At 42.3% G+C, this 22,817-nt stretch overlaps 1 protein-coding gene across 2 annotated transcripts in view; it reads right to left on the bottom strand.

Annotated features, from left to right (window-relative positions):
* Positions 1-22,817, bottom strand: part of LOC126343774 (protein furry) — a 1,073,323-nt gene that overhangs the window by 200,122 nt on the left and 850,384 nt on the right. For both annotated transcript variants that reach the window (XM_050001966.1, XM_050001967.1), the window contains exon 29: positions 6,469-6,779. In XM_050001966.1, the coding sequence (XP_049857923.1) occupies positions 6,469-6,779 (311 nt within the window). The remainder of the gene's footprint in view (positions 1-6,468; positions 6,780-22,817) is intronic.

Raw genomic sequence — 22,817 nt, 5'->3', positions numbered from 1 at the left:
TGTATCCGATTTGAAAAACAGCTATACAGATCATGAGAATATTACAAACGTCCCTTGAGTAGTTTAATGTATTTAATGTATTGCAACTGGAATTCATCATGATTTACAGACAAGCCACACAATCTAAGAGTGTTTTCGTAAGTCGAACTGCAGCTGCATAGGATAACCGTGCTGTGGGTGCAATCAAGAGTGACTACCGCTTGTTAGTTGGTAAAGGCTGGAAACAACTGCAATTATCTCGAGGCACGATCTTCCTGGCGTCTATCGCCTGCAAAACTACGACAGATTATAGAAACGGATATGTAGATGGTGCCATCACGTGACGAGAATGGCCAATAGAAGATTACATAAAGTAATGCTACATCAGAATCCAGGAGGAGGAAGAAATGTTGACTCACTAAATAGATGATGTACCCAATAGTTGCAAAACTGAAGCGCAGCGGGTTATGTGATGTACTATTTGATGGAAGAAGAAATGATACAACAGTGATTTTGTTTTTATATACAGCCGTTCACAGTTAATTGTAGAGGCAGAGGAACAACTTCATAGTTTGTCAACGCAGGCAGTTACCAGTTCAGTTTATGTGAGTAGTGTATTATTTTACAAGCACAAACAAGCTGTTATTTGATTCGTCGAAGTTTTGAACGTCTAAATAAATATAGCTGAATTTCACATTGTCCACAGCTACCACAAACTGTCTGAATGATAAGTTTCTGTCACACTAGCTGCAAAAATACGCATTAAAAGTACCTTTATTTGGCCTTCATTGTTACCCAAGTTTCGGCTCTGAAGTCAGTTTTAAACAACAGTGTAATGTAACTCATCAAAATGGACGTGCAAACATTCATCAAGTCAGGTAATGATAAAAACGCAGGAAGCTGACCGCGATGTATCACTGTGCACTCCTGTACGCTGTTGCACTCCTCAGCGGCATGCTGCATCACCGCTATTTTAGGTACACCATTTGTTACAGCTTTTTGTTGTGAAGTATGGCAAAGTCCCTACATTTTCACCACTGTATGATTTTATGAATGTTTGGACTCTAACCTAAGTATGTCCATTTTCTGGCTTACACTGCACAATTATTTGCAAATGGCTTCAAAGTCGAAATGTGCGTAGTGATGAAATCCATATAAAGGGATATTTTAGTCCATCGAATGGCAGCCAGTGATCAGTACGTTCTTACTCAGATAGCTGGATCCAGTTAATCAGAAAACACAGTCGTACAACCAAAAAAGTCCTTCATATGCAAGTCGTCGTTCCTGTTTCAGAGTGTATGTACATTATCTAAATAATAGCGTCACCAACTAGAACTATTTCGTCCAAGGACGTCACAATCAAAGTCTTCCATTCGCATTCCCTAATACTAATTTTCGTTATCGTCTCATAACACGTTCCCCTTCTTAGTATACTAAATACTTATACGATGCAACACGCTTAAGATGCTTGCCACTAATCTAGCATTTATGAAGGTCTAAACAGTTCGGCGCAATTGTATCGTAAGGGAATCCTCAGACGACGTCTGCAGACCAATGTACTGAAGTATTGCTAACTTCACGAAGTAGTATAATCAATTTGTTATGAAAAACTAAAGCAGGAAATGTAGAAGAAGCCTTAAGTGGGTACATTCCACTTTAATCATAAAAACATCAATTCAGTAGGTTACAAATTTGATATTGGTAAGCGTAATGTAGTCCGCGGAGGCACACACAAAATGGTGAGAGGCGACTGCTCAAGTCTTGGCGCTCTGCCCGCCGGGACCCGATAGTCGACTTCCACATCGGTCGGACTCGTCCACAAATCTTTCCGTTAAAATGCTAGCCTCATTGCATACAAAGCGCTTCTACAGGTTATAGCACAATTCGGACACTAGGCTAAACGTCTGAAACAAATTCTGAATAGTAGCAGGGTTTAGTTTTTCACGGATACACGTAACTTACGAGTCGATCAAGCTGTGATTTTTGTTGAGTGACAAAGAATAGTTTTTGTGTGTTGAACTATTTAGAAATACGATAGCTTCGCGTTCTCTAGTCAGGCGCTTGTCTCGGGTCTGTGTGATTGTGGATGTCTTCTTAGGCTTTGATCACACTGGTGGTTTACTGGTCACCTATGAAGTTTAGTGTACGCAGGTGCGCAAGGCTTTCATTCTGAGACTAAATGCGACATTCTGTTTTGAAAGGATGGACTCGAGACCTGCAATGGCAGTGCTTCTGTAAATTAATAAGATTTGTAAGTTTTATAGTCCTACATACATTTTTAATTTAAAGTTCTGTTGAAGTTTACTTTCGGTCTCAATTTAGCTAACATGTTAATAGTTTTTAATTAGTGAGTATTCTCTGTCACGATCTTTGAATGTAAGCGTGATTGACGGACATCTGGTAACAGCGCGGATGGGAAGACGGATGTCTGAGGTCAACTTCTGCTCCTGCTAGTTTCAAGATGCCAAACGTGACTTCATTTACCAAGTCCATGTATTCATGTTTTGTCATTCAGGGGAGGGCTACACGCCTCGACAGTAAGTACCATCATCACCATAGTCCCACATACATTGTTTTAGAAATTAACCGTCTCCTTTCCTGGCTCTCTCTTTATAAAATACCAGACTGAGTAACAGCAACAGAGTAGAGAACCACATCCGAGTGCAATGATAACTGTAGCCGGCTGCTAAATAGCCATACACTCTGCACTCGAGTTACTCGACACTGATACTGCACAATAGTCTCAAGCCTGTTTTACACAAACGAGTTTCCGGCCAAAATCTACTATTAAAAGTGAGTGTAAATCAGAAGTCAACCATGTTGCGAGTGTGCCTATGACGTCAGTGATCTATAGATTGCGTCCCGTGTGGAGTTCTATATTTCCGAGTATGCTGCACACCGCGCATGCCCGGAAACAATGGATTGTGGCGGCGGCTGCTAACATCGGGATTTAACATATTCTGGCGCTGCTCATCCCTACTGTAGCAATGGATTTTGTGCTTTCGCATTTGGTTAATCTTTATTGTGTTGTTTGCTTTGTTTACATGACATACCGGAAATCTTGCACGAGGTCCTGACGTTTTTCCTACTGGTGTTCTCCTACAGCAGAGACGGAATATCAGAACGCAAAAGGCTAACTTTTCCAGAGAAAAAGGCTACCTCTGAGTATAAATAAGAACGTAAATAGATAAACATGGTTTAATGAAAATTGTTTCAATAGTGCAAAAGGAGGAATTATTCGACAAGAAAAATAATTATCAAGGTTATTTGGCACTGAGCAAGAAGAGACGATACACAGGATAACGTAAAAAAGGCACTCTTTACTACGTTTTAGATATTACCAAGTTCCACGATAGTTCAACGACGATACTTCCCTGCATATAACAGCGTCGTCAGCAAACAACTGCTGCTAATCCTATCTTTTGTGTATACTGAAAATATCAGAGGTTCTATTACGCTTATTTGGGCCATACCACACGTTGCTTTCATTTCTCCTGAACATTCGCCATCCGGTATACCGCTGGAGGGACATCGATTTCATCGTACGTCTACCTGGTTATTCTGCACGATAGTATCTTGGTTACTGGTCAATAATTTGGTACAGTGTTGGGAGTCTCTCGGAAATATCGCAACAGGTAGTCCTAGCACGCTTCAGTCCAAGCCAGTAGGCACACACAGGCAGAAGTAACAGTGCTATCCTGAAGGGATATAACCTACAACTGATGTGTGTGAGCTTTGAGGACACAGAGTCTTGCTTATCCTCAAACTCGGTAAGATCAGGGTTACATGTGGAACTTGTTACGTTCGTAAGGGGAAAACGAAGTAGATTTTGGGTCCATCTATACATTATAAAATAAATAAATGAAAAACCTTAAGCCGCAGCCTACTTTTAGCAGTGCAGGAACTGCATACGAAGAAATTTTAAATTCATACATTTTTATAAAATGACTAAAAGGCGCTACGGCAATTCAGTACGTTGATTTCTCGAGCTCCAAAACTAGATAATGTTTAACTGCAGAGGAACGGATATTAATCAATGAGGCAAAAAAGCGTATACTTAATTTACACATAGTATATAAGTACAAACTTTTCATGTTCTGAACACAAAAAGTTTGTAAATCCTTTATATTTTCCTTGGATCCATGTGAAATACGAGCTCCATCCGACGGACTAATGAAGAAAAACAAGGCAAATACGGTATAAACAAATACTATAAACTTATGCAAAACTCTTTCACTTACAGACACATGGCTACGGGTTGCATATTTGTTTCATTTTCATAGATACTGTACAAAGAGAAGCCACTATTGAACGTATCGCAGCGGAGAAGACAAAAATATTATAGGTTGTCCTCAAGGGAATCTGTGCGTACATACCGAAAGGAGACGACTGGAAGCATACGTTTTACCATGACCGTTATTGATATTGATCGAAAAAACAAGTTTGCTATTACCAGCTACTATTTATTCTACTTCCACTTTTCGTTTCAGAAGTATAAATCTCCATTATCATGCGGATCTTTGTGTTTAAAAAATGTGTGTGATGCATGTTCTGTAACTCGACACGAAAGGAGGATGTGAACATTGGTATGGTGCCACAGGTCACCCAAAGTCTTACAGACAACACATAAATGTATTAATTCGCAGAAATTTAAGCTTTTGAAATGCGTACTGTACATAAAATAATTTGTGCCTGGAAACAGTAAATTTGTTGTTTCAGTCATACTGTTCTACTGTGTTAATGGCATGTTACGAGGCTGATGCCTTATTTACTATGATCCAGACCGGTTAATCAGGAAGGTAGGTAGGTAGGTAGGTAGGTAGGTAGGTAGGTAGGTAGGTAGGTAGGTAGGAAGGAAGGAAGGAAGGAAGGAAGGAAGGAAGGAAAGAAAGAAAGAAAGAAAGAAAGAAGGAAGGAAGGAAGGAAAGAAAGAAGAAAGGAAGGAAGATTAGAGTTTAACGTCCAGTCAAAAGCGAGGCCATTAGAAACGGAGCACAGGCTCGGATTACGAGAGGGAAAGGAATTCCTGAGTGCCCTTTTCAAACGAACCATCCCAGCATTTGCCTGGAACGTCGTCTTGACTTTACCGGCTGAGGGTGTGGCTTTTAACTTTTACCGTGGCGCCAATCCATGGACTGCCGTTTTGTTTCCGGCTCGAAGTAACGAACCAGTGTTTCATCGCCTGTGACGATGTTAGACAAAAAATTGTCACGATCGGCATCGTAACATGCAAGCAATTCCGTACAGGAAGTCCTTTGTTGTTCTTTATGGTTTTCTGTTCAGTGTTGAGGAGCACACACATTTCAGTACACCAACTGGGGACAAGTGCGTCAGTACTACCGTCAGAGCCCTGCAGTTGAGCAGCGAGGTATTTGTTTGTGATCCGTCGATCACCTCGAATGATAGTGTCTGCACGTTCCAACACTACATTAGTCACAGCTGTGAGTGGCAAGCAGGCATGCGGCAGATCGGACAGATTTGCGCGACCTGATAACAGACGCCTCGCGCAACGACTCACCCTGCTTTTGTTCACTACCATGTCTCCGTACGCATTCTGCAAGCACCTATGAATGAATCGCTAAGATGCTCTGCTTTTCCGTAAGAAAAAAAAAAGAATTAATGACAGCTCTCTGCTTGGAAAGCAACTCCGTTACAGACGCCATTTTGATGCTACTTTTAATGTAGGCACCTATCGGAACCTCATGACACTACAGGGGCTGAAGCGGGAATATTTCAAGACATGTCACAACAAATTTCGCATATTTTCACCCAAAACTTGTCGAGAGAAAAATGTGTTGCATTATTTATTGAATGCCCTCGTATATTGAAAGAGAAATATTTCGTGTTTAAGGAATCAAGGCCTTGATAGACCATTCCCACAGATATTAACGTAGAGTGAGAATGATAGCCCTTCTACATATGAAATGTGTGGGGAGGGTCTCCCACCGGGTAGATCGGTCGCCAGGTGCAAGTCTTTTTAGCTGCCGCAACTTCGGCGACTTGCGTATTGACGAAGATGATATGCTGATGAAGACATCACAACACCCAGTTCACGAGCGGAGAAAATCTCCGACCCAGCCGGCAATCGAATCCGGGCTCCTTGCATGGCACGCCGCCGCGCTGACCACTCCGCTAACGACGCGGACTTTTTCCATATTATTCTGCAGCATAAGAAGCGTTTCCTTTATGGCGCGCACAATTAGACAATTCACATAAAAATCTGGTTAGTGTGAAAAGAATTTTTAAGACGGGTTACGCAGAGAAAGGAAAACGATTCATAGTACTTTTAGAACAGCGTCAGGTAAGTTCGTTATTAAAAACGGCAATCACTATCGACCGGCACTACAAGCCATCTGGAACTGGTTACGTAATCGTTTCCGTTAAATGAGACTGGAAGTGACTGGCAGGCGACCCTTTGACAACTCGCGGCACAAAAGAGTTTCTATTGAGCAGCAGCGAGTGCGGACGGCGTAGAGCGGCTGTACGCACCCAGTCTTGGTGGGGTCCTCGCCGCTGTGGCGCTTGGTGTGGATGGTGCCCTTCTCGACGCCGAGGTCGGAGCGCGAGGAGGCGGGGTCCGACGAAGAGGAGCCCGAGCCGCCCCCGGCGCCGCCGGCCGCGCCGCCACCGCCCTCCGAGTGCGAGCTGGCCTTGCGCATGCTGGTCAGGCGGTAGAAGGGCGGCGTCTCCGTGCGCTCGATCAGGCAGTTGAGCGTCTCCACCGTCTGCAGCTCCGTCATCATCTCGTCCAGTAGCCGCTCCGGCCGCGCGCGCGCCAGGTACAGCGCCACGCGCTTCGCCTGGCAGGCACACACACAGCACAATGTACGGGGACCAATCAGTGCACAAGCAAAAGTGCTTCAATTGCGGAACAATGAGGCTACTCAACAGGCCTTGACTGACACGTGCTCCGAAGTGAAATTCAGAGGACACATTTCAGTTATCTTCAATTTCATTCGGAATATTAGGCAAGTAGGTGAGCTCTCGCCATTACTGTCGCACTGTTGCCGGAGAAAATAACACGCGCGAAGAGTCGCGTATCGTAAAGGTCAAAAGTGGCCTACAGAAACACAGGGCGTACGTTTTCGAGGTCTGATCAGTCTGAAATGAGTACCAGGGGCATCCCTGGGACCAAAGCGATCACTGACCACGTGTCCGACCACATAAAGGCCTCCTGATAGGCCGTGGCCCGCAAGCGGTGGCGCACTAGTGGGTTCAGATTATAAGGATAAGTTACTGCAACGAATATTCTCAAAATATGCAATCGTAACATTAATCGATTCTTTCTGCAATAAACTTTTTTCAACATTTAACTCACTAACAAAATGGCAGTTACGTCTATAGCACGTATTGTGTACTTTAAACAACTCACATGTACAGTGATTTCAAGATGCAACGATGTTAACAACACGCTATTAAAAGAAAATAACACTTTCAAACATATTAAAATGGAAAAATCTTCATAAATCAAATAGTTTTAATTTATTGGAAAAAGAACTACGCAAAGATTTATTTGTGAGCAGAACTACAAAATAATTCACTTTATGTACCAATTATAATAATTACATATTAATTTTCAATATAAAACACTTTCCTTCTTAGGTCATTTGCACATATGAATTTGTTTGCAATTTTAGTAATATCAACATTTTACCCATTTCTTTCTGAACAAGTAAGTGCCAAATTTTTCAATCTTTTTTGTGTTATTGTTGGCCGCAAAAATCTTTTCAATTGTTTAAGTGCTAAAACGACCACTCAGACGTACAAGAAGTAACAGGTACATTTAAAATCATCCGAACAAACTCCACAAATTCTGCGAGTATTTCACGTATGGGATCACTATTTTCTCTACTTAAAATACACGTTATGTCTGGGATGTTGGCCACTTCCTCTTTTTTCGTTCTGCACAAATATAGGAACATGTCCGTATCAAATGTAGACTCGTCTTTATCAAAGCACATATAGAAACATGTCTCTATCAACTGTAGGCTTGTTTTTATCAAAGTCTGTCGCACAGAACTGCGGGATTCGATCAGCACCTATTTGGGCCATAGCAAAAGCTTCAACTTGTGAAATAGATTCCGGAATTAATATTTGTATGCACATTTCCTCCATCGTTTGATACTTATGAGGAGCACTACCTTCGTCTTAGCGTTTTTGCGTCTTACTTTTTCTAGGCTAAACTGGTCCATCAATGTCAAGTTCCTCCGCTTTCCTAATGGTTTGATTCCACAACTCAAATTTTTAATACCTTTTGTGAAGCTTAATTTGCAGACAATGTTTCCACCAATGTTTCTATCTCTCGGTATGACAATGATTTCTTCTGAAAAGAAGAATGAAGTTGTTCAATCCTGCCGAAACTGAAATGATAATTTTCAGGAAAATATGAAATCTGAATTGACGCAGGTTGAAAAATGCCCACTAATCTTCCCACCGACATCACTTTTTTCTTCTGACAGATATTCCAATAACTTAATGAGAACGTCATAATTGTATTGTATGACACTGGGGACCTAGAAACGACGGAGAGACTTCGTCCCCGCCATAGCCCTCAGTGGTACACAAGCCCCTACGACAGCGTACAGCAGTCCACTCACCCCACCGCCGCCCCACACCGAACCCAGGGTTTTTGTGTGGTTTGGCTCCCAGTGGAGCCCCTCGGGAACGTCTCACAAAAGAAGAGTGTAATGTTTGTGTGATAGAGTAATTATTGTGTACGCGTACGTGGAGAAAGTGTTTGCGCAGCAATCGCCGACATAGTGTAATTGAGGCGGAATGAGGGGAACCAGCCCACATTCGCCAAGGGAGATGGAAAACCGCCTTGAAAACCATCCAGAGACTGGCCGGCACACCGGGCCTCGACATCAATCCGCCGGGGACCGGCACGCCTTCCTATCCGTAAAGCAGTGCGTTATACGCACGGCTAACCGGGCAGGCAAAAACGTCATAATTACTTTCCAACGATTTTAGTTCAAATGGCTCTAAACAATATGGGCCTTAACATCTGAGGTCATCAGTCCTCTAGACATAGAGCTACTTACACCTAACTAACCTAAGGACATCACCATGTCCGAGGCTGGATTCGAACCTGCGACCGTAGCAGCAGCACGTTTCCGGAATGAAGCGCCCAGAACCGCTTGGTCACAACTGCCGGCAACGATTTTAGTGATTGTAGCCTGGCACACTACCTCGTAGGACAGCATGGTCGCAAAGTCAGTCTGTGAATTTTTTTTTTACAACAACATCTTCGTTGTCTTCTTGTAACGACTGAAACACCTCTAGCCTCTTTGGCGAATGTCTTACAAACGATATCAATTCATGAAGTATGGACCAGAAAGTGTCGCACATAACTAATACTTTGCATTGCATTTGTACTACCAAATTTAAATTATGCGTCAAACAACAATTATAACTCTCGGCTACTTTGTAATCCTGTTAAATGTCCACAGACATTGCTTACTCTATCATAACACAGATCACGATAGTATTTTATGTCGAGTGATAAACGTCTTATGACGTTCTGGATGACTTCAAACAATGTCCTAGAACTTGCTGAAGCTGCTTCATAGAAGCCCGTAAAAACTTCTTCAAATTGAAGATTTTTATCGACGTATCTGAAATATATGGCTAGTTGTACATTCAATAGTGTGTCGGAAGTCTCATCTACAATAAGAGAAAAATATACTGCCTGTTTAATATGTTTCACTATGTTTTGCTCTACATAGTTGGATAATAACGAGACAATTTCATTCAATTTATCGTGGGAAACTAACTTATATGAAGTTCGCTGCAGCCAAGATTGCAGGTCAAAGGATTTTCTGCTCTAAGAAGCAGCTACTCATGAATATTTGATGTTTCATAGGTATAAACACGATGACTTAAACACTGGCGGGACTTTATTACCTTTAAAATCGTCTTGCGTGTATATTTCATATTTTCTAATTTGTGTGTTGAGATAAGGGATGACACATTGGTACGTTGTTTCGTAGTTGTCAGAGCAGTCACGGACGATCGGTGAAGTGTACATTGTTCATGAACTCTGAAACCTTCAATTGCATTTTGCCACTGCATTACACGAATCTCTGTCCGCAGCAATTGCCGCCGGAAGCACTATACTGGAATCAAAGGCGTTTTTACACACATTACAGCACACGTTGCCCAATTATTTGTCATAATAAATCCAAGGGAATGTGTTTTTCCATCCTTCATGGTATGACATGCCTGACGGCTACCTGACACTTCTTGCTGATGTACTACAGGGACTGGCAGAAGACACATTTTCGGATTCCTTATTTATTGGCTGAGCTTACTTTACATTATTGTCAGTGTTAGTAATATCCACATGTGATGATGACGACAAATGTATGACAAAAGTATGCGAAACTTTTCGGATTCAATAGTATGTATACAAACAATACTCTGTATTGTCTTTCAACTTTCCGCACGCGGCCAGTAATCGCGCAAAGTTTGAAAACTGCGAAAACTTTTGCCCGGCGAAGAGATTTTGCTCCACGCATTCCGTCAGGAGACCCTCTAAATTAGGGTGACCAAACGTCCCGGAAAACCGGGATTGTCCCGGTTGTCATCCCTGTGTTCCGGTGTCCCGAAAATTTGTTTCGGGACGCTCAAAAGTCCCGGAATTCAGTTTTTAAATACATTTCGTGAAACTTTCTCAAATTTTTGGGATTTCGCTATATTAAAGGAAATACAACACAAGAAATTAATATATTTTAGCTTATTTGTCTAAAACCTCCATTGTCCCATACTAGTAATCACAGTATCAGTATTGATACACTCAGGCAATAATTTCCTTTGAGCGGTACTCTGGCCAACAAGTAATAAGTTGTATTATTGTAACAGAGCTATGAAACCGTCCGATTGTCGCGCCACTTACTCACACACTCATTGTCAGAACAGTGTAGTAGTTGATGTTTTGTCAGACAAACTGCAATAGTTTTTTCTCATATTAGTGGTATTATTGCTGCAGTACTGTGAAACGCAATGCCGAAACGTGCCCGCAAGTTCAGTGACTGTTATTCCAAGGAATGGAATTTCATTAAGAAAGGTCGTTTTGATTACGAAGCAGTGTGTTCCGTATGTAACTGTTTTATTAGTATAAGTCATGGTGGACGTTCCGACATAGTTGATCACATCAGGTCAAAGAAACACATTAACAGATGCAGTGCACCGAGCTGCAGTAAAAATCTACAAAATTATTTTGTGTAACGTCAGTCAAGTGAAGAGACGAAAGTTCGAGGAGCCGAGCTTACACTAGCCTACCACACGGTAAAACATCAGCAAACTTATAGATCTAGTATTGTACTAATAAGCTCAACATCATTATGTTTGATGATTCTTCCATTGCAAAAAAGTTTAGTTCAGCAAGAACTAAAGTGTCAGCCTTAGTGAAAGGAGTTATTGCTCCCCAGAGCGTAAAGGAAAACCTTGAATACATCAAAAAGTCTTCTTTCTACGGGATATCCACTGATGCCAGCAATCAAGGCCACTAAAATAATTCCGTTAGTTGTTCAGTTTTTCGAGATTAATCATGAAATTACGACCAAACTTTTGAAGGTGAGTTCCCTACCTAATGAAACATCTGACGAAATTTCAAGGGTTCGTATGAATACTATCGAAATGTTTGATCTTGAGAAAAATAAATGTGTGGCATTTTGTGGACACCAACACAAACTTTGGTGGTTTAAAAAGACAAGGCAAATGCAACGTATTTACCAAATTAAAGGCAACATTGCATGAAAACATTGAACGCATAGGGTGCCCTGCAAATGTTTTACACAAGAGCGTGCAGACATCTGCTGATAGTTTAAGCTGTGATGTTGAAACTATTGTCATGAAGGTATACTGACACTTTTACGTATATTCTGTTAGAACAGAGAGGCTTAAGGAGTTCTGTGATTATGTGGGAACTGAATATATGAATGTAATGTGTCACTCGAAAACTCGCTGGTTATAACTGTTTCCAGCAGTTGAAAGAGAAACCGCCTGTTTGAACCGTTAAAGATTTTTTCCTAAATGAAGACAAAGCGCCCAAAATATTGGTTCAATTTTTCAGTAACCCTTTAAGTGAAGCATACTTCTGGTTCATTCACAGTCAGCTTAGCACTTTGCAGCATGGGATAAAGGAAATTGAGGGAAGCACGAAAAGTGTAAGAGATGGAAATCATGTTTTGAAAAATACTCTGGAAACTTACTAAGAGGAGAGAACAGCAGTTCATTTCTTTCAATGTTAAATCTGTCCTTAAAAAAACAGAAGTACTAGAAGCAGCGGAAAGGAGTTTTAGAGAAGAAGTTAACAAGTTTTATGACACTTGTGTAGAATATCTCATCAAGTGGAGCGCCTCATATTTACCCTCATCGCCGTTGTCTGATTGGATGTTACCGAAGAGAGTGCCAAAATGGGAAAGTGTTGAAGAGACAGTTTCTTATTTGGAGAGTGAAGAGATTGAAATCGATGATTCCATTCTCTTTGATCAGTTCGGCATACTGACAAATTTTGTTGAAGAAAGTCTTCACAAGTAGAATGATGGGAAAAAAAACACCATTGGAATGTCATGAGGAGTGGGAAAGTTTTTTTAAAAGCTGTGACTGTCTTCAGCATTACTCTGAGTTGGTAATAATTGAAAGGTATTTATTTGCAATCCCAGCCCATAATGCCAATGTGGAAAGAATCTTTTCGTTCATGAATATCCAGTGGACTGATGAAAGAAACAGAATGGAGGTGGACTCTCTTGAAGCAATCCTGCTGATCCTATACAACTACAAAATGGATTGTGGCGAGTTTTATCACTGTGTCTCAAAGAACAAAGACATGATCAAGAAGGCTGGAGGCAGTGAAAAATACCCTTTCTCCAAGGAGAGTCAATTCCATCTACAAGAACTCAGTAATATTAAAGCTCATGTTAATATTAACTGATTAAAAGTTGAATGGCTGTAAAATTTTGTAAAATCGTAACACATTTGTTTATTACTGTATACGTTTATTAAATGTAATTAATTATACAGATAATCTAGATTATATCAATCTTTTGTATCCTCTTATTAGTTATAATAATCACATCTGAGGTCATCAGTCCCCTAGAACTTAGAACTACTTAAACCTAACTAACCTAAGGACATCACACACATCCATGTCCGAGGCAGGATTCGAACCTGCGACCGTAGCAGTCACGCACCTAGAACCGCTCGGCCACCGCGGCCGGCTGTGATACCTATCACCACACCTCTAGGTGTATCTTATTATTGTCATTATTATTATTATTGTTATTTTACTTCGTCTAAATTGCGAAATCATTATCATCAACCATATGCCTTCGTTTGTTTTCCTGCTGTCATTTTTAAATTACATTCTTTCACCAGATATCTGTCCGTGGTACTTTTTCACATGGAGGCAATGTACGAAACTGAGAGAATTGACAGATCTCTCAAATTCGCAAAGGAGGTCGCCAGTGTCCTGTGAGGGTAAATCATCAACACAGATGATGTATGCGAAGCTATATGGTAGACGGAGTACGCTTTCATATTCGAGGTATACGTCTAGCAGGAGGTGATGTGTTTTGCTGCCACTCCGTGTTTATTCTGCACATCAGAAGCCTCACCCACACGGCTACTTCAATGAATCCCCAGTCGTTCCACGCTGTAGTAGGGAGTGGGCAGTGTCTGCTGTCACAGCGATGCCGGCGGCACTCACCAAAGGGCCAAGAAAATGCAATTTTGCCCTTCCAGTCCGCCATATGAATTTCTATTTGCCCATAGCGTATGACTCCACAGAAACACTGTCCGGTATATCTCGCAGTTGCGCCACAGCTCCGTCACATTCCCGCCAGCTGCAGAAGTTATCCCTTAGTCGGCTGGGTACTGTTTGCTTTGTGTTTTCTTCGTATACGTCAACATAGTGTGAATAATAAGTATGGAGATAAACTTCAAGAGACGATTCGTTACAGGTCTAGATAGCACACTAGCACCGTGGTATTAATTTCTGCAGTGTTACATATTCGATAAGGCCACGGGATACAGTGCCAGCGTTCACGCGTAGCATCATTGATAATAATATATCTCTTCTGAATCTTCCAAGATGTAGAAGAATAGCGGCACGGATCTGGTTCAGTACATATTTACAGATGTCCCACAACTAAAAACCCAAGGAGTTTTCAGTCCGGTGACCGAGGTGGCCAGACGCAAGGGCCTCCTCATCCTATCCGTTTCCTGGGGAAGCTGTTGTTGAGATACTGACGAACAAAAATACGGAAGTGGGCTGGAATCCCATCTTGGATCAGTCATATTATCTTTCGCATTGTTAAAGCCACAGCATACAGCCAAAGAAACAGTTTTCTGCAAAAATTCCACACACGTGTTCTTTAAGTCGTGCTGGTAAAACAATCACTAATGTTGGCGGTCGCCAATTATCCCTGTCCAAAACTTGATGCTAAATCGTTGATGATGCGACGATTCGACAATCCCCGAGGATTTTCTATCGACCACAGATGACGCCTGCGTATGTTTATGATTTTATCTCTACCACATGTCGCTTTATCGGTGAAGAGCGCTTACAATAGAAACCAAAATGATGGTGATCTGTTGCAACCGCCAGTGATAAAACTTTTCTTGGCCAGGAAAATCCGCCGCCGATAATCCCGGCACACGATGCAGATGATATGGACAATATCGATTTCCATACACAATATACAACACCGTCTTTAGGCTTATCCCATGTGGCAGGTGAAGAGCCTTGAGCTTGTTCCATCGTTGTTCTCACGATCTTATACAGCCGGCTGTTGTAGAACCAGTGTACGAACATCCTACGATCGCCCAAGGTTGTTCATCTGTCTTGAAGGATGCATGCACGCACGAACTCCGAATACAAAGTTTCTATGAGTTGGCGGGTGCTGTCTATCAGATCATAAAGGTAAAGTTCCGTGTTCTGGTCCTAGACAGGCCAACTGGGCCCGGCCGATCGTCCTGTCATCCCCTGCCAATGGCGCCATCGGATGCGATATGAAGGGGCACGTGGCCAGCACACCGCTCTCCCAGCTGTTGTCGGCGTTCTTGACTCTGGAACCGCTACTGATCTGTCGAGTTGCTCCTCAGCTGGCTTCGCGAGCCTGAATGCATCCCGTACTATTCCTCCCAACAAGGAAAAATCCACCAGTCAGGGTAGGTGGCTCAGTAAATCCGTGTGGCCACTCTACCGTTACCATGTTCTTAACAACATACAAAAACATTCCTGACTAGCTCGAGGAATAAATAACGGATTAAGTTGATATAAACGTTTTTGTTCATTTTCCTTTCAGGAATCGCTTCTTGAAGTTTGTGTGTTCCCTTACTTATTATTCACCCTGTATTTGGTGTAGCGGATATACTTTTATAAAGGGTGGGGCCTGATCCTTCACATAAAGCAATTGGAAAAAATCATTAATATCTGTCCGAAAATTTTAACAAATACTCGGTCCAGTAATCCAGATTTTTTGGACTGCTTTTTCAATGTCTAGACTGAGTAACATCGGGAAGAGGTTACAACCCTGTCTAATTCCCTTCGCTAGTAACGTTTTCGTTTCATGTCCTTCAACGCTTATAAGTCCATTCCGGTTTCTTTGCTCCCTGCAAGCTTAATCGGAATATCTAAAGAATAAACTGATGCGCCAGGTCTGAGGAAATTCTTAGTTGTCTCGGAAAGGTAGCAAGAACGAATTAACTGCCCTCTTGCAATCGTTCGATAGTCCTCGAGATGATGAGTTTACAGACATGGTAACTTGTGGGCTTATTTATGCAACTAAAAGTAATAATAATTACTTGGGTTCACGATGGAGAGTGGTGCGGTCCTAATTCATTAAGTTTTTTGTTGCTAAGGTGAAGGTGGTGTAGGTAGCGGCACGCCTTTTCCGACCTTTGACTTTCTGTCCCTAATGGAATTCCTTCGAACCGAGAGGTGGCTCGATTGGTGGGAGGGATGGGGAGGGAATCGAAGAAGACTCTAGCATATTGGGCACGCTTTGAATGATAAACACAACTTACTAATAGGACGAGTTTGCGGAACATGCAGAGGTAAACTGCGTAGCTTCCATTTTCTTCTTTGAAATAAAATTGCTTCTCCACAGCCTCCGCCCTGCAACTGGCATACATAAGAAAATTATGTAGCATTAGAAGTTCAGTCGTTGATATTGCACAAAATATACAGGTTATATTCACATATTAACAGGACGTGTCCTCGGAGTCTTTCGGGACGGCATACATGAATAAAAACGTTCGCGGTGAACTCCTGACGACGATGGCGGAGATGGCCATCGAAAGTTTATTCGAATTGACGCGGCTGGGAAACCTAGAACGTTTTATTCATTTGTTAACAGGACGGTTAATTCCACGGCGAATGGTACATTGAGTGTTGTGTTTGGCGTTCAAGATGTTCTCGGGAGGTGGCAGAAGTGGGCTTCACGCACGGTAAGGAACACAACAATGCTGTGATGGTTCGTCGTTTGTGCCAGAATAGGTACACACAGCGAAAATGTTCAGATCGGAAGCCGTTAGAACGGCTTCATAGCCTTCTGTGCGCTGATGGCAAGTTTACATCTCCTGGTTTAGACCTATAACTACAGTCGTGAAGGTGGAGCTTCCGCATTCTGTGCACATGGCTCCTTCTATCGGCTTTCAAATCCACACAGCAGTTTCCTTGGAACTACGACAGCATACCCAGTAATAAGATAAATTTTTTGTTTAAAGGTTTTTTTCATTTACTAATTAGCTCATATAGCCAGAAGAGCACGATGCTTTGTTAATTTGTAGTATTGCTGTTCTTGTAGGGGAAATGGGCCTGTTGTTCCGTCTACAACGGCATCACCTAGACAGGCAGGAAATACGTCATCCCAGCTAACCTAGAATGTGAAAGTGTAAAAGAGATGCAAGTGCAAGTTTACGGCAGTCTCGCTATTTAAAACTTTCGCTAAGGCGAATAGATTCACCGATATTTCGAAAGCAACGACTGGTCCAAAAGTCGGGTACCACACGGGCGGCGAAGCACAATGCCCTTTGCACCCCAGAGCATAAACACCAATAAACCCTTCGTCGCATGCATATCCGAGGCCAGAGAAGCGTCCATTGCCTGTCTGGAGGGTTGTTAACGCATAAGTCTCACCACTCTAAGTAGAATGTTGTTTCACGTCGCATTCTTGGTAAGAGCAGCCTCGCAGAATTCATGTAATATTGAGACAACATCGTCACCTAACAGCGCACAATCTGAGAAACGTGTCATCAGACCGAAATTTCACACACGCAATCAACTTAAAATATGTCTTTCGACAATGTTTTATATGTGCGAAATAGAGTAATGAGCACGAAGGTGACATTATCAGGAACAGGAGGGAAAGAAAACGCTATGTAGCCCACTGTGTTATTTATTTTAGGGCGACCGTTTTCGACTTGATGGACGAATGAAGAAACATACTGTAGCAATTTCTGAGGATTATACGTGGATCGTGTAGCCCTCTAAGATAAATAATCATAACTAGAGACATTATGTCTTGGGAAAACCGTGACTACTGTTGACGAATTGGAAGACAAATCCGTCTGGATCAAAGTATTTATTCAATCTTATTTTATGAGCAGATCATCTTCAGATATAGGTATACAAAACGTCTAAAAGATGTCAAATGTGAGAGATTACAGCATTAGCAGTTTAAAGGAGCGCGCGCGGTTGTGTAAAGGGGGGGGGAGGGGGGAGAGATCTACTGCTCTCAACAGCCTTGAGATGAATAGTCTGTGCAAGAAAAGAATATTTGAGTTCTATTTTCCTTCTCTAATAATCCCATTCGGGTGGTGGTCTCGTGTATTTTGACAGAAAGTCTGACAAAGTTGATAAATACACTGCCGGAAAAAATTATTACATCCTTTCAGAGGTTTCCAATTCACTCAAGATCTAATGTTGTAGCAGGGCATAAGGAGTACATGAAATCATTACATTTACAGGTCAATAGCTCAAGCGGATATGAAGTATCAGGTATCGCCTCCAAGGGCGACAATGCACCCGCTGACTCTGGCATCCAATCGATCGGACAGATGGCGAATACTATCTTGGTATACGTTATTCCACGCTTGCTCGAATTGTTTCAGTAGTTCTGTAAAAGTTTTTGGCTGACGAGTCGCACGAGTCACTTCTCATCCCATCATATCCCACAAGTGCTAGACTGGAGACAAGTCCAGAGATCGTACTGGCCAGGGAAGTTGCTGCATGTCCTGCAGAACACGTTGAGTTTGAAGGGCAGTGTGTGAGCGAGACATGGAACAACACATCTTCTTCCCGTTGCAAAAACGGCAAAATAACGGGTCTAGCAACATTCTGCACATACCAAGCGCTGGTCAGCGTCCTCTCCAGAAACAACAAAGGTGGACGAGAGTTGGTAGCTTATTGCACCCCAGATCGTAAGGCCTGAGGTGGGGACAATGTGTCCTGGACGAATGCACTCTGTGAGACAGCGCTCAACGGGTCTACGCACAGACCATCACTTGTGTGCAGGCAGAATCTACATTCTTCGTTGAAGACTACGGCGCGCCATTCCATCTTCCAAATGATCCTCTGACGGCTCCAATCCAGCCGTGCGCGTCTGTGCTGCGGCGTGAGTGAAAGACAGACTAGATGTGTGGTACTCCTGCTGTTACCAGGTGTACCGGTATGAAATGAGCGTTTTTTTTGTGAAAATGAAACACAAATATTGAATTGAAAAGTAAAAACATTTTATTCAAGGTACTGACCATTGCCTTCTATACATTTTGACCTCCTTTCTGGCAATTTGTTGACAACACGCCAATAGAAATATTCGTCTTTTGAAGAAAAACCAATCAGACACCTAATTTTCGACTTCTTCGTGGGAATCGAAGTGTTCCTCAGCCAATGCGTGCCCCATTGATGAAAACAAATGGTAGTCGGAAGGGGCGAAGTCTGGTGAATGCGGCGGGTGGGGTAGCAGCTCCCAGCCAAGTGTTTTGGTTGTATCCTGATCCAGTTTTGCTTTGGGTGCAGGTTAATTGGCGTGTAAAAAAATTACTTTCCCATGTCTTCTGGCCCATTCTGGTCTTTTTCGATCAATGCATAATTCAAATTGATCATTTGTTGTCTGTAGCGATAAGTATCCACAGTTTCACAGGGTTTTAGAAGCTCATGATACACCACACCTTTCTGATTCCACTAAACACAGAGCATTGTCTTCTTGTCGAATCGATCTGGTTTTGCAGTCGATGTTGATGGTTGTCCCGGATTAACCCATGATTTTCCCCGTTTAAGATTCTTAAAATAAATCCATTTTTCATCGCCAGTAACAATTCGATGCAAAACTGATTTTCTTTCATGTCTTTGAAGCAAAATTTGACAAATGGTTTTTCGGTTTCCATCTGTCTTTCATTCAATTCATGTGGCCCCCATTTTCCACACTTTTGGATCTTTCCCATACCTTTCAAACGGTCAGAAATTGTTTGTTGTGCAACATTTAGCATTGGTGCCGTTTGCTTCTGACTCAAAGTATCATCTTCATCCTATATGGCTTCCAATTCGGCGTCTTTGAACTTTTTTGGTGGTCTTCCACGTTCTTCATTTCTTACATCAAAATCATTATTTCTGAACCGCTGAAACCATCTTTTGCATGTTGCTTCTGATAGAGCATGATCACCATATGCCTCGACAAGCATTCGATGCGACTCTGCAGCACTTTTTTTCAAATGAAAACTAAAAATTAATGCTTTCCGCAAAACATTACTTTATGGTACAAAATTCGACATTGTTAACACGATGAAAACATATGATGTTGTTTGTTCCATGACTTGATGTAAAATAAATATCTTTGACAGACGTCATACCAACAAAAAAAAATAAAGCTGGTTCACAACAAATGTTCCCTATCGACACATTTGTATCTTAACGCTCATTTCATACCGGAACACATGTTAATAATCGGTTCGCAGCAGTTGGTGTTGACACGTCTAGGCTCACAAGCCCTCTTATGTTCAGTGGTGGTAGCTGTAAGATCTACCACTCCTGCCCATACAATACGACGATGCTGGCGGGCGTCTGTGCTGCGGGTACACCAACAACCTCGTCTAGGGGTGTGAGAATGTTCACGTGACCACTGACACCAACATCTTGCACAACTGATGCAGCACGTCCAGCTTTTCCGAAAAGACCATCTCCTCACTCCAGATGCCACAATCTGAACCCATTCAACCTCGTTTGGATGGCTGTAGGAAGCACGGGTGCTTCACACGCTTGCACACACTGAGCCTTCTGGTTGCGAGCATTCCCTATAAAAGGGTAGACAGAGACAGCGCTCAAGTAGCTATGTCACTAAGTTATCTGTTGGCGGAAGATGTTGAAACCGTTATCGGTACATCTACTATTCCCCAAGTGACATATGCCGTCATCGGATCAAAATCGACATCGTCTTTCCATGTGTACTAATTTTTTCCAGCAGCTTTTTTGTAGTTTTGTTGTCCTTCATAACATGTGCCTCTGGCGCGTAGTAGAATAAAGTTTAATAAGTAATAAAACACCTAACGTTGCTTATCATCTTCATAGATCATAGATAATTTAGTTTAATTAAGCAGAGAAGAATAAGATGGACAGCACATGTAGAGAGAATGCCAGAAACTCGGAGTGTCAAGAAAGGTTTCATGGGAAAACCTGACGCGAAAATGAGAAGAGGTAGACCCGGGAAAAGGTGGCGATGGGAATAAGAAATTGGAGAATGAAGGCGATGGACAGAGAAGAATGGAGGCAGGCGATACGGGAGGCAGAGCCAACCAAGAAGAAAATAATTTCGTAGACACTTCAGTCAATGTACCGGGTGATCAAAAAGTCAGTATAAATATTAAAACTTAATAAACCACGGAATAATGTAGATAGAGAGGTAAAAACTGACACACATGCTTGGAATGACATGGGGTTTTATATGTACAAAAAAAATCTAAGTTCACAAAATGTCCGACAGATGCGCGTCGTTTGGTGATGATCGTGTGCTCAGCCGCCACTTTCGTCATGCTTGGCCTCCCAGGCCCCCAGACCTCATTCCATGCGATTGTTGGTTTTGGGGTTACCTGAAGTCGCAAGAGTATCGTGATCGACCGACATCTCTAGGGATGCTGAAATACAACATACGACGCCAAACCCTCACCATAACTCCGGACATGCTTTACAGTGCTGTTCACAACATTAATCCTCGACTACAGCTATTGCTGAGGAATGATGGTGGACGTATTGAGCATTTCCTGTAAAGAACATCATCTTTGCTTTGTCTTACTTTGTTATGCTAATTATTGCTATTCTGATCACATGAAGCGCCATCTGTCGGACATTTTTTGAACTTTTGTATTTTTGGGTTCTAATAAAACCCCATGTCATTCCAAGCATCTGTGTCAGTTTGTACCTCTCTATCTACATTATTCCGTGAGTCATTCAGTTTTAAAATTTATACTGACTTTTTGATCACCCAGTATATTAAAATAAATAGCCACCTAATAAATCAGTTTGTCACAATTTGCCAACGATTTGAGTGCACTAAAGCACCGTTGCGCCGTCTCTCAGAATAAATGCACATGCGTAGAACAGCGACGCAAGTATAAAACGCGTTAATATCAATCTAGTGCAGAGGTCTCCAAGCCGGCAAACCGGCCCGCGTTAGCTGGCCGGACATCCACGGTATCCGGCCCGCCAAATATTTGAGGTGGTACCTATACTGCCAACAATTGAGTTTCGAGGCCTATCGCGACCAATACACCGCGACATTGGCTATGCTACTCGCTACAAGACTACATAACTAAACTTATTGTTGCGCCGCTTGAAATGACAATAAGTTCACATACTCCTGTTACGTCTTGCAGTAATAGTGTTGCTAACAATGATTTTAAGATTTCGTTAACTTTGAAGGACGCTTTCGTGAAGAATGTGCAGTGACACACTTTTTTTGTCGGTGAAATTCGCCATAATAAAATACGCCAGAATTTCGGTCATGTACGTCCACCAATCAAAATTATATAATTAAAAAATCGTAGTTCGTTTCAGTTCCCACAACCTTAGATTTTTACGATTTCATACTTCTTTTAGCCTTACATCACGGCGATCATGGAGTGCTAGGGTGCTTTAACCCCATAGGTAGATCTTGGCCCTTATGACTTCGTGGAGGAGGCAATGTGGCCCGCGGATTAAAAAGTTTGGAGATCCCTGATCTAGGGCATTTATGTTTCAGTGAAAAATCGAGTTCTGTGGCGCTACGAGTAAGTAGCTATTGCATAAAGTGGACTAGGATCAAGCAGTGACGTGTCCTGCTACACGCCAGCTTCTGGGAGACGAAGCAGAATTCTGCTGAGTGCGGGACACGCACTTTATGGGGAAGTAGACGGTGGGGTAGTGTGAGAGGGACTGAACTTTGGAAGATTCCATGGCACGGGGCGAACTCTCACGCGCGGCCGCAGCCAGAATCCCCGCAGCCAAGCGATGTGCGGGGCGCCGGACAAATTACGCCAAGTAACGATCCACCGAGTCAATCGGAAACGTTTATTGGCGGACAAGGATTAATTTACTGCGCTACCAGACCTATGAGAGCAGTTTAAATTAGGGATGCCCTCGAGATGGGGTTAAAACTCGCCACTCCTCCAAAGTCCATAATTTAAAATCCTGAAGCTATTTACCTATTTTCAGGGGAGATTACTAGATCTGAATGCTCGACTGGAATATGTACATCACGAACAGTTCGTAGATCTCATCCAACTGCCTCCCAGACACTTCCTCCAATAATCTCTACAGCAACAAAACAGGAATACATCAACGTCAATAGGTCAAGCAGACATGC

This window comes from Schistocerca gregaria, chromosome 1 (genome assembly GCF_023897955.1).
Source record: "Schistocerca gregaria isolate iqSchGreg1 chromosome 1, iqSchGreg1.2, whole genome shotgun sequence".
In the NCBI taxonomy this organism is placed as follows: Eukaryota; Metazoa; Arthropoda; class Insecta; order Orthoptera; family Acrididae; genus Schistocerca; species Schistocerca gregaria.
This window is presented reverse-complemented; position numbering and strand designations above follow the sequence as displayed.